Below are 13,408 nucleotides of genomic sequence, written 5' to 3'. Positions count from 1 at the left end.
GATTTGAAAGATAAAAAAGAATATAAGTACACATGTCGCTGTGAACTAAACAGTACAAACACGTTAGATATGTATATTTTATCTATATCGGTATAATGTTTATTAAATAAATATTAAATTGTTAATAATACTATATTTATTTCTTAACACACACGTCTATTTCTACGCCAAGATAACCACCAGATGCGCGCACGATTATTACATATATACTATTTGAATACACAAACCGATGTGTAAGACTTTAAATGAATAAGAAAAATATTGCATGGAACCATATAGCAGCAACACTATTATGGTGTCACTATCGCCTAGGGAAATATTAAAAGAAATGAAATTTTTTATTTGAAATAGAATATTATTCTAAATAAAAGATCAACGTTCTTTAAATAAAGAATCTATACTGAATGCCCGATACTTTTATCACACGATCGTAAAGACGAAAGAGTGGCAACAAATTCAAAATGAGATCACCGACATTTGATTTGGATCATGATTTCCATGACGCCAAAATTAGGAGAAAAATGCGGAAAACGGCGCAACGCGCTGCGACGCAATCATATCTCGTGATACATCTCTTCGTCCGACTTTAGAAATTAGACTTGACAAAGATGCCGTTGGCAGGCATAGAGAGGCACGCTGACTTATTAGGTACTTGTAAAAAGTCGTAAGATACTAAAACCGTTTTAATTTATTGATAACAACCAAATGATATAATATTTCCATCAAAATGTTGGCCGTTGCCGATAAAATGACTCATCTGACTGTTGAGGCAATTTATTTGTGACTTTACGAACTTTTGCAAGCACTTAATATAATAATATGTGATAAAGACAGTTACAAAATGAGAAAAAAGCTTAAATCGTCGAAAACTTTCCAAGCGACAAACAAAAGTCATTTATAATCTTGGTAATCGACATTAGATCAGTACATCTCACGCAATTGCCCTTCCCGTTTGTTTCTAAATAGATCAGTTTCTAAATAGAGTCCATCTACCTACACCCTTTGCTTTATTATGACGGAGAAATTATTTTTTCTTGTAGCCATACGAAGATATAACTGCAACAGAGACAGAATATTCTTTAGAATTGTACACCAAATTACACAAGTATTAAACGTCACTTAGGAATGTATCGCATTACAGTGATTTCTAAATTTTACTTGAATTTCTATTACGATATACGGTTTAGTATAGCCGTCTAATTACCTTCGTATTCCTTGTCATATTGCACTAATAGGTCGTACCATTGCGGTCCATCTACCCTTGAAATATCCAAAGTACCGCCGTAACACTCAGGCAGATGTTTTGGCGAAATATATTGGTGCAGCGATTTTCGATCGGTGCCGTGGAAAATTATCTGGCGGAAATAATCGAAATATAAGCCATTAATTAGCGATCGAAGTGAAGTGCGAACGATTGTCGCTTACAAAGACAGTATTAATCCTAATTTGACAGTCACGAATCAAATTGACCTAAGCAAAAAAGTAAAAATCCCGTAGTTGTTGAATCTTGGGTTAATGCATATATAAATATAGAATTCTTTTCTTAAAGTGTACAAAATTCGTTACTTTTTTCATACGTGGAATCAAGACACTTCCTTCTTTTATATCACAAATTATTTATATATAAGAAATAATGATTGACAATATTCTTCAAATTTATATTTTTCTTTCATACGTTGAAAACTAATTTTTTTAGGATAATTTGTGCATAAGCACTTTTATAGATGTTTAAATAAGAACATATATATCAGAAGAGTTACCGAATATACTTAGAGTGTCAACGAAAGGTTAATATTATTTCACAAGGGAGAGAAAAAACGCGCGCACTTACTCTATTCTTCAGCTTCTCTCGCAGGAAGGGCTTGAACAGAGCGAACACCATGTTAAACACGTACGGCTGATTCACGACGTGTATATTCTTGATTCTCAACGGCACCGCGTCCTGAAGCAGATCGACTATCCTCTTGGCGAACGGCGGAGTGAATTGCCACGTTTGCTGCAGAGTAAGACCGTCCATATCGAAGATGATGATCGCACCGGCAATCTGCGTTGTCGGCTCGAGCATGGCGGCCTCCAAATACAACACGCAACCCTTATAGACTTCGTCTAGGCTGCACTTGTTGTGCTTCCACTTCTTGCCGAGTTCGATTATTAGTACGCGTCGGCCGTGCTGGTCGCGATTGGGCAGCACCGTCAGTATATCATGCTCGAAGATATTTTTCTCGTTGCTCGGCTTCAAATGGGTGTAGATATTTGGATGCTTTATCTTGAAATTGTAGTATTGCTTGATGAGATCACGCGACGACTCGGGATAGAACTTGCACGGCCTCAGGAACCTGATCAGCCAGGCCTCATTATCCAACGGGCTTTTGAGATCCGTCTCGGCTGTACATGACGAAGGGATTTTTTTCACTTAACGGTCAAAATGGCGAAACGCAGAAGGAAGCAAATTAAAGGAAAACTGAATGACGAAGAAATGGAAAATCTTGAGAACGGGGAAATGTTAAGTGCAGTCGTTTGAACAATTCGATATTTCCTAAAAGATCTTCCGAAGGACTCCCGAAAAGCTACTAAACAAGTCTCTTGAAAAGTACAGAGACTTCTCTCAGGCATTTCAAGGATCATGTTTTTGTCGAATTACGTCTTGGATGTATCAGTTAATTATTACATTACGCTATATTTATACTATTTTTTTGCTTCAGATTTTATTTTGCATTTTGCACCTTTCTTTTTTCGTTAGATTCTAACCCCGTCGAAAGTGTTACCTTGCAATAATTCTTTCAAGCGGGCTATCGCCTCCTTCGAAATATCGGGAATTTCTCGAAGCTCCTTCTTGGCTATTTCTTGGAATTCCTCGCTAGGTGGATCCAACTCTAATTGTAACATCCTGTCCCCCATCTGTAAACCGGGTGTTTCTGTCATGCCAGACAACATAATTGAATCTGAAAAAAAAAGAACATGATCGTACAAATGTTAAGTTTGATGTGATGTATATCAATAATATATAATATATTCTGATCTTCCTCTCTCTCTCTTTCTATTTATAGAGCCAACATCTATCAAACTTCTTTCAAATATTGTCGATACGGTAACAGCGAGTAGAATATGCTTTTAATATTTGGCTCCACCCATTTCGAAAATTCTGTATACATTTTAATTTTCTCGCAATTTGAAACCTTTGGAAACACTGTGACATTTAGTTATTTAAATTCTCTTAAATATACTCGAAACGCGCGCGTCTGTAAAATTGACACAGCGTGCCGGCACAAAATACGTATCTCTGAACACACCGAGCAAACAACAGTGGGAATTACTCAGCTTTAAGAAGAATTGATCGAAGATAATCCACTATGTAAATCGACGACAGAGACGAGTGTACTTGTTGCGAGAGCTGTCGCTAATTAGCGGATTATGAATTCGGTGAGTAATGCAGCTGAACCGAGTGCTGCGAGGCTGCACCTTGAGAATCCATCGTTACGTTCACGGACGCGATTCGTTAGAAACATGACTCAGCTGCGTCATCGAGAACTAGTCATTCGATGGATGCAGCATTATCCTGAGTTCCTGGCAAGTTTAATTATTCGATTTCGTATTCTACCGTCGTTGACTCTACCACCATCGATCATCGTCGGTCTATTATTCCTCCAACGTAAGGCTCCAACGTAAGGTAGATATATTTGCGGCATTATCGACAGATTTCAAATGCACGCGTGTGGCGGATTCTAATCGATAAAATTAAATACAGTCGCGATATAGAAGTGTTATATAGTTTGAAAAAAAAAAAGAAATGAAGGGAAACAAAAGAAATTACCACTGCCAATTCGTTAATTATGATTATTCGATAAGGTCACGCTCCACCTTGTGGCCCTGGTAAGGAATAATTAGACACATTTATACCGTCGAGGTATGCTAATGGCAGCTATAATTTTGTTACGTATTTTCGACTGCGTCCTTGACCGTGAGCGACTCGCTTTTTAAATCGGACAAATAATGGGCCCCGACGAAAGCAGACTGCCAAAGCGAATATAGAAAGATAAAACGTGACGTGTTTGGATAGTTATTGTTATTATTTGCGGACATTTCGTACATCCGGCATCCTACGAGCAGCGTCGCGCGATTGTAACGTCTCCATCAGAGAGTACGCACGGCGTGAATTCCAATGATAGTTGAGCGCGAATATTTCAATCGGGCAAACAGTCGATAGGACTTTGTAGCTGAAACGAGTTGACGTAAGGCAGATTTGCTCACGCAACTCCTTGTTTTTCATATTTTTCTCCTCCGAAGCGTGAAAATGATTAAAAGCGTGAAAACGTAAAAAAACGCAATAAGTTGATCACCGCGAATGTCCATTGCGATATCTTGTCGACGAGTCTTCGAGCGACGTAGATATGAATTAAATTACATCTTGATAAGTTGTAAATCACGATATAGAACGTGATGGCGAACGATATGCGCGCCAAGAGACGATAGATTATACATACGCACCCATTTGTACACGTAATACTTTGTCCCGACACTTTTGATGTGCGACGCTTTATGTACTGATACTGTTGATTCTAGCGAGGCGCGCTGTGGGCAGTTCCTATCAGCTGCCATGTGACTTATCGTACCTTAAATGAGCGTGTGGCGTTTCATTTGAAACGAGTTCGCGCGACTACAACGAAAAATCAACTCTGAATCTATTGGTAAATTTATGAAAATTTGAAAAGCTCCTATAAGAGAAACTATGAAAAATTATGAAAACTCAAGGACATAATACTTTGTATTATCGCGTAAACATATTTACGCGGATTAAGTCTCCGACCAGATTGAAGAAACTAATTTGCATCAGCGTTTAAAATCAGGTAACATATAATAAAGTGCAAGAGTTTATACGGACGACCATGTGCATTTGTAACGAACACTCGTTGAATGTAATTGCCGCCTCTGCAGAATAATCGTCAGCGAAGCGTGTAAAAACCGTGACAGTGCGAAATCGACTTTTTCTCTATGTATTCCCGTGACGTATCGCGGCTTGGCGCGAATTCGCTCGGAATCTCCTTGACCGTGCGATCACATCGCGCGATTCCAGGGCCAAAATTACGAAAGTCCTTATACTGCGAATCGATACGTGAAACATGTCGATCCCATGCGAACCGATAGCATGCGCACGCGTTGCACAAGATGATGTGTTGCACGTCGCGATTACGTGTCGAAAATAGTTATTACTTGTCGCCGGAACGCCCCGTTCGCTTCATCCACATGCGATATCAATTGCGTCAGAGGAGTTAATAAGAAACGGAAGGGAAGGAGAATCATTAGTATTCTCCTTACATCCATTTTATATAATTATTTATTTATTTATTTTTAATTCCTTCGATTTAACCTCGATCTGCAATCATGCAATTATATAAATCAATATAAGTCTCGATCTGCGATTATGCAGTTATATAAGTTAATATAAATTATGCGAGGTTATACGTAAAAAAAAATAAATTGATTTACAGTCTCGTTCTACTATTCCACTTTGACAAATATATTTCGCAACATAATAAGTGAAAAAAATTGATAATTATTTAATTTAATATTTGAATAAGGTTTTCAAAGGGGGTTTAGCCTTTATAATAATATTACTGGGACTCAAAGAACCAATTTAAACGTAGAAGGTTGATTCCCCGCGTACGTTTATCTGGAAAATATTCAGTGTATTATATGCTGAACATGTTTATCTTCCGATAATAATATTAATATTGAAATGGCACTATACATATACACACACACGTGTATGTGTGTATGTGTATATGTATACTTTGCTCTTAAAGGCTCGTTAAATTCTTTCGTTTGGTTAAGTCAAGAAGGAGCAGTTTTTCTTAGTATCTTAAAGATTACGTTAAAGATTACATTGAAAGAGAAATATTGCGCTTACGTCGATAATAAGTAGCAAGTCGTCGTACAATAGCTACGTTGCACAATAAGTAGCATAATAACATAACGAAGTGAGATGTTTATGACATAGATAGCATCTAAAAACAGCCAAACGTGGCGTTGAATGTCTGGTCGCCTGGTTGCTTCCTTTCACCGTTTCGCGCTCTTTCGCAGCAGCGAAAGCATTTGGCTGCTCTCTACTTTCGACTCGGCATCGATTGTGTTGCCTTCGGTAAACAATTGGCAGCCGACCAAAACACCCCCTCGCGATTGTGAAAAGTGCGTACATTTATGCTACGAGCGACGCTGTTTGCGAGTAAATTGGCGATTTCCGCTGACACGCTAACCTGTCGTTCGTATTTCGTCACGATCTCCAAACAATTACAAGGTCCGTTCGAAATTTGTGATAAGGAAAGAGCGATTTCGAGGACTTTTTATAAAAATTATCTAACAGACATAATCTAAAAATATTAAATTTAGAAATAGTTTCTTAGGTAAGACCTAAGCCCAACGAATCAAAGAAATGTTCCTATACCGTGAGGTTCTGACGCATTTTAATTTTATCACACGCTGATGAGCAAATTTTCACTTGATAGTAGATTTATTCACTAATTTAATGCTTCATTTCATTGTTTTGTCATTAACATTATATGCAATGAAAAGGAGGTTGGAAATTGGAAAAATTGCGACACCAGGAAAATAATTTGATTTTACGATCATTTAATTATATTCTTCACCTGTATTTCTGTATTCTATATAAATATGAAGAAAACGTCGCCGTTGAGTCTAATATCGAGAATCATTTTGCGGTAACAGTTCGTAGAAAAAAACGTATTTCGCTGCTTAGTTTGAATTAGACAAATACGAGGAATCCTGTGTACGTGAGCGCAATATCTCCATCGGATGAGAGCAGGAAGGAAGACTCCAAGCTGGAGTCCATAATTATCATTCGACATTCACACGGCTTTGTGAAAGACAGCTTGATGATTATTCGAAAGTTTGCAACTCGCGTTTGAGAAACCGCGCGAATGTGATCGCGCAGAGGAAACAATCGTGCCAGTAAAATAAAGGTGTATCGTACGTCGCACGTCAAATATTTTCTTTTGTAACTAACGACTCCGCGAAATGTCATCATCTGTCTACGGAAAATGAAATGCTAATTCTGTCTTATTTGAAGCAATTTGCGACGAACCTTGAAAAATATCGTCTCTTAAAAGAGCGGCCTTCGCTCATAAAATTATTTCCTGACAAGCACAATTGCTGAAATTTGCTAACTTAAATCTGTTAATCTACGACGCGGCAACACTATATTCACGATGACGAGGTTCATTTTAAATACAAAGTCGTATGCGGAATGTATTTCGTGGATGAGACGGACTCACCTTATTAGGAACTTTGTACACGTTACGCCGTAATCAAGCAATGTTGGTTCTGTACTTTGAATTATATTCACGATAATATCACGTTGAGTTCTGCTACTTTTAACGTTAAGGAAGGACAAACAAACTTGAGATTAAACTACTCAAGCTGCACCATACGCGATCTAGCTGAGACTAACGTGTTCTGTTGTGAAAGTCCTTTGCGACGAAGGAAAATAACTCGATCGATATTAAAACATTGATTGATTAATTTATTTCCTGTCATGGAAGGAGTAATTTATAATAGCTTACATGAAGCGAAGCTAGTTTTTTTTCCCACTTTATATAACAGTCGTATTATTTAAATTTATATATGCGCGTTAGACGAAGGATACTTCAGTTTTTCACTTGAACGAACTGTCGTTGCCGTTGTCGAGCTTCCTGAGGCAAGATCAATGTTAAACTGATCAGTCTACGGATGCAAGATGCACGATGTGGAAACACGTCTAACTCTGTCAGCATTGTCATTGCATTTATTAAAAGAAAAATTCATGTTTTTGCCAATCCTGATTTTAATGAAATGTGTTTTACGCCAGTTTATCAAACCGCTTACGCATCTTATTATTGGTGTCACGGTCATGGAGAAGTTGTCTCGTAGAATTAAAACTCGTTTTGAGTCCAGTCTGCCTTTTGAAGCAGGTACCAAATGCACTAAATATAACTTTGACGTATTCCTCGGGCCGAAAGAATCGAGATTTTTGTGATTTATTTTGCCTCTTGCGAAAGATGTTTTCGACGCACCTTGCCGGAATGGATTTGCCAATTTTAATTTTTAAAATATTGTTTGAAATTCAATATTTTCAACGGACCCGGAAAGTCAATGTTAAACATTGTCTTAACATTAATTTTAGAAACTAACTGACAATAGATTTTATAAGACTAGATTTTTTGTTATTCCATCTTTTGCAAAGATGGACATATAAAAACATATGAGAGCATGAATAAATTGAACACACAAAAAGAGGAAGATATACCAAATTTTTTAATTAATTCATAGAGCGAATATGTCAATTTTTATCAAGGGTGTACAGTATGCAGAAAAAGGCAAAACGAAAATATACAAAACATATTTCTTATAAGGACAGACTATTTAGTTTGCTCTTGTTTCCTAGAGTTGTCTTTTTTTAAATTAGCATGCGCATAAGTAATGTTTAATTTACGACTCTTTTATGTAATTTGTATCGACTCATATATTCTCTTACTTATAATCTGTAAAATTAGGTTTGCTCTCGAGTAACTGATCTGAGTAAGAATCTGTGCAGGTGTAATACGTGAAACGCGAATGGGATGACGAGGCGAAAGAGGTGATGATTGGATAAAAAGATCTTCGTCGAACTAATTCGCCAGATGCGATCCAGAGAAAAAAGCAATCGAGAAACTGTCGGGTTTTACCAGGACAAAGAATCCCGTGCGTTTGTTAGAGAAACCGAACAAGATCCTCCCAAGAAAAAGTAACGAACTGAGGGAAGCGCGAATTATGATGGAGTCGTTGTTAACGGCTCGCAACGTGGAATTACAATCGCTCCAGTAACTCATTCATGCTGGAACGTTCGACTAAATAGATCGTTAAATAGATCGCAGATAGCAGTACGTCGTGGTGATTCAAGGATTCCGTGCAAAAACATGTATACATCATTCCTTCTTATCTCTCTTAGAAACATCTCTTGTTAGAAACGCCTCACTAGATATAATACATATTTCCGCGTCGCATGCATAATTGTGCGCGAATTATGTAAAAAATTGGAATTAAATTCGTTCCCAGAAGTATCCAAGGATAAAACGTCCAAGAACGCGTCATTATGCATGTAACGCGCATGTTATACAAAAAATATTATACTAAATAGGAAGTGTGATTTTTTGTGAGGCTTCTAGTTGCATAAGGAGAAACATGAAATCTAATTATTACCTAAGACACCGAGATCTTTCCGACGTATCACACGTGTAAAAAAAAAAAAACAATACAAAATATCGTAAAGCCGTTTACCTTGCATTAAAATTACGAAAGTGCGCTTTATATTTACTGTCATGTACGTAACTTCAGTCTTTCGACACGCATTGCGGCGGATTACGGCGCATCATGGACGTACAAACCCGAGGATGTTTTATGCAACTGGAATATCGCCGATACAATTACAATCGCGTGATCGCACGATTGTTTTTCTTGACCGTGAAAAATGCCTCTTTCTAATGATCGCTGAAGCTCTACGCTTGCGCTATTTAACGGACGACATCATCGCGCATTCCGACACGATCGTAGACGCGGGAGGAATTGATTTCGAAACGTTTTGACGTGCGGAGTGAGAAGCGCATTTGGCCATTGTGTGTGCAGGTGAAACGCGCGATCGCAAAACACTGGAGCAAATATATATTGTGGTATTTGATCTATCTTTACTCCGACGCACACCTTGACACAAAAGGTAACATAACTCGTTTAGCTTCATTCAGAATTTCGTAACGGATCAGTCGACTCGCGACATCTATCGATCTCGACATTCATATTTGATCGGCTCTTGATTGATGATTATCTCATTCAGTACACGCGATAATATCAATGATAAACTATACGCCGGAAACAAACTCTACGTCTCGTTATGCCTGTAAGTCACACGTATAACAATCCGTGTAATCGCTTTATCTTTTTCTTTCTCGAAACGTGAGAAGCGTGTAATTTTCCCACGTTCGATTTTACGTGCCTCAGACGCGTACCGAAATTGCACAGTCACACACACAGTCGCGTCTGCAATTGGGAGAATAATGATCATACTCACTATTTGTCGGTGCCATGATACACTGCCAATCAGACGTATGCACTTGGGAAATCAAGAAAATTCACATGTGACACACGCTATTTAATTACGAACGGCTCCGGCTCCGAAGACGACCCGAACGGCACCGAAAAACGGTCGAAAATGCCGTCGTTACCGCACCGATATCCGTTCTTATAGTGTAGTCGCGTAGTCTTCGGGGTCAGAAAGGTGGTAGCAGCAACCGTTGATTTTCCGTGAGCGCACGTCCGTTCCATTGCCGCACGCGAACGTGACTGACGTGTCATTTTATTGTCACTGTCGGTGTTCCCGTGAATGCGTAAACAAAAGACGGTGATTCGATAAACAAGTAATGATGGCAATAAGCATTACGAGATTCACCACGGACAACGGTCAGTTAGTCGATACGTGAGTTAAGCAAGAATTCTCAGGCAGTAAGTCACGTGTGTCGGTATTCAACAAGAGTATGCGACGTATACTCGGCAATCGTTAACATGTAACATAAATTTCACATTAATTATTATATTGCGCAAAATTCGCATTATTTGAACGTTCACGTAGGTAGGCACGTTCAACAGAAAGGAATTGATTGAGAATAGTGCATCTCTAGTTCACGTTTAGACTGATCGGTCGTTGGTCAGAGACTTGCGAAATTTTTATTAGAGGAAGATATCCTGCAAAGAATCCAAAGATCTGGGATTTTTAAATATATGTACAAGACAGAGCAGAGGAATATAATTACGATAGAAAACTGTGCCACAAATTTCCAAGATTACTGAAAGGAATAACTATTGTAATTAAACCAGTCGAAAATCTCCCATAAAGGGGTCATCATAGAACCAACACTTATCGCACGCAATTGTAATATTAAAGATGAAACATTTTGTCGCCGATTCCGTGATCAAAATTAAACACCCGTACGATCCCGAGTAAACATACGTGACGAGAGTATGCGAATGGACATGTTTAAAAGAGCATACTTCTTCAGAATGTCCTCAAAGGATATTGCCAGCGTTATTTTTTCTTATCAAGTAACAAGGTTCTACACGATCGAAACAATGTATCTAAAATTTCGTACCTTTCGGCATGGCCACCTTCTGGAATCGCAATTCTGTATTCACAATATCCACAATAATCACGGAGCTGTGATTCTGTATCTACAACAGTCGCGGAGCTATAGTGATCCGACTGACGAGGATTGACTAATCTCGATGCTGACGTTAGAATGTTTTATACGAAATGAGACGAAAGTATCATTGACTTGACGATTTTTAATTCACTTCCTTTAAAAAAAACTTGTGATCTCTTGATCACTCTTGATCTTTAACCTATTGTCGTAATACTTGTTCGCTCTTCGTTATATCCATTCCACAGCTTCCACACAGAGATATTTCAGATATAACACCTGCGATATATGACAACGATAGTAATTTATCGGTTGATCATTGACAACGATAGTAATTTATCGAATTGCTCTGAGAATCGTGACATTGCGATTTCTTGAAAAACGCAGGCTTGTATCTGCTTGAAATCATATGCAGATTTTATCGTAAAATTTACCGGGCTGTCTTAAAAAACATCATACGAGGCTCGAGCTCTCGTCACTACTAGTCGGATTTGTAACACTTCACAAAAACCCAAAGTACGTCACTTTGACGCACGATACATTCCAGATTCTACGCGTTTAAAAATAAATTATCGTCAGATTAGTTGATAATAATTGGTCACGGCAATAGTGATCGTGTATCGCTGAACAAATATTATTATTACATTGTCATATATACCTACCGTTTCTTTGAATTAACACGCTGATATAACAGCGATTGTACAACCCAGCTCAATCCCGGTGCTGTGCAATAGAGTATCAATGAGATAAATCTGCGATGCTTATGAGGAAGTAACAGATTACTTCTCGCTCATGCGACGAGATTTCTTCTTTTCTTATGGTCATTGACATTGAGTGTCCCAAGAAGTGTAATCCAGTTCCGTCGTCAAGTTCAGTCGTCGTCCATTTAGGCACCGCCTAAAACAATTTGGGAATTCTTCGAGTTGCTGCATACGTAGTCAGTGACTAATTCAAAATTTTTAGCAGGCACGTCAATCTATTTCAGCCGTTGACTCTTCTATTGTTTGGTTTAATCAACGGAACTGTTGTCCGACCCGACTATTTAGGCGAGCTTGATTGCTTCATTGTTTTGAACGATGAATATGTACTAAGTGAATATATAATGGTGTAGTAGATCGGCAGACACGCTGGAATAGCTGAGAAAGCAAGCTGCGATCGCGTTGGAACGCCACATCGTTCGAGGACAACCGGCAGTTTGCTGCTCCGAGGACAAACTGCATTACGTACCTGCTGAACCATAAAAGCTGACCGACAGGTTCTCTTGGACCGGACCGGTTCGCTCCGGTATCGATCCCGTAAAACGTCTACTGACCGATCATTAATATTACAACAGGCCCGGACTGATGATTCGGTCGTCGAAGTAATCGAGAACTCGCCTCGTAATTGTCGCGCAAACAGATAACGCGCAGCGCGCTAACAGAGGCAAAATACGGAGTTTCCGACCGGCGCCAAGAATTTCTGCGTGTCATAATTATTAGACGAGTAAGAAAGGCTTCGCGTGTTTGCGAACTTGAGAAGTCTCGTCAGGATAACAAATCTCAGCGTGCCCTTCAAATTTCTTCAAGCTCACTTGAAAAGTCAAGTCACAACCGAGCCACTCGGAATTGTCTTGTCACTTAAACGGAGCGAATTCCTCACTCCGAATCCTCGAGGGAATATTTTCGCCCGAAATTGAAGAATAAATCGGACGTTACTCCACCGTCACAGGAACGAATCCACTACAATCGATTGTAACATTCGCTCATACGGGATAAAAATCTGTCGTAAGCTCGAGCGAGATGATTTCATTCTCGCGACTTCGAGCGGCGATGTTTTTACTGTCGCTTCGAGTGGAAATGAAATACCGTTTGTTCACTTGTTTCGGGTGAGATCCAACTTGAAGAAATTTCGGGAGCGCATGCGTGCGTACACGAAACACGATGTCAAAAACGGAACGTTCAATGCCAGCGTTACAGTTTTACACCGACGAAACTTACTTTTCATTGTTCCGAAACATTCAAGCGGCACCGTTCGTGTATTTGTATCGCGAGTCACGCTTAGCTACACTGACCTACTTCTTCCGCGCGAAATGTGGCGTGCGCTTTCGCAATAATATGTGTAATTATCAGCAGGATGCAGGGAAACAATTAGCGATAACCCATAAAGACTAGTCACGGGTTTGATGCGTGTTCTTTATGCGGAACCTTATCGCCGGC

The 13,408-nt window shown here is 39.0% G+C and overlaps 1 protein-coding gene across 4 annotated transcripts; it reads right to left on the bottom strand.

Moving 5' to 3' along the window:
* Positions 1-74: 74 nt before the first annotated feature.
* On the bottom strand, positions 75-13,277 carry LOC106743437 (alpha-tocopherol transfer protein-like). 4 transcript variants are annotated; one of them, XM_014617279.1, is made up of 6 exons: positions 13,190-13,277; positions 11,876-12,110; positions 2,766-2,942; positions 1,832-2,385; positions 1,205-1,355; positions 75-1,056 (listed from the first exon to the last, which is right to left on the bottom strand). In XM_014617279.1, the coding sequence occupies exons 3-6, from the start codon at positions 2,932-2,934 to the stop codon at positions 1,025-1,027; spliced, it is 906 nt and encodes a 301-aa protein (XP_014472765.1). In that variant the 5' UTR covers positions 2,935-2,942; positions 11,876-12,110; positions 13,190-13,277; the 3' UTR covers positions 75-1,024. The 4 variants fall into 4 exon arrangements, with proteins under 4 accessions (XP_014472765.1, XP_014472762.1, XP_014472763.1 ...); XM_014617276.1 differs by lacking the exons at positions 11,876-12,110; positions 13,190-13,277 and adding exons at positions 10,091-10,384; positions 11,166-11,324; XM_014617277.1 differs by lacking the exons at positions 11,876-12,110; positions 13,190-13,277 and adding an exon at positions 11,166-11,324.
* Positions 13,278-13,408: the final 131 nt, after the last annotated feature.

Source organism: Dinoponera quadriceps, unplaced genomic scaffold, assembly GCF_001313825.1.
Source record: "Dinoponera quadriceps isolate SergipeBrazil2010 unplaced genomic scaffold, ASM131382v1 scaffold1069, whole genome shotgun sequence".
Taxonomy (NCBI): domain Eukaryota; kingdom Metazoa; phylum Arthropoda; class Insecta; order Hymenoptera; family Formicidae; genus Dinoponera; species Dinoponera quadriceps.
Note: the sequence above shows the minus strand (reverse complement) of the source record. Positions and strands in the feature narration are given on the sequence as shown.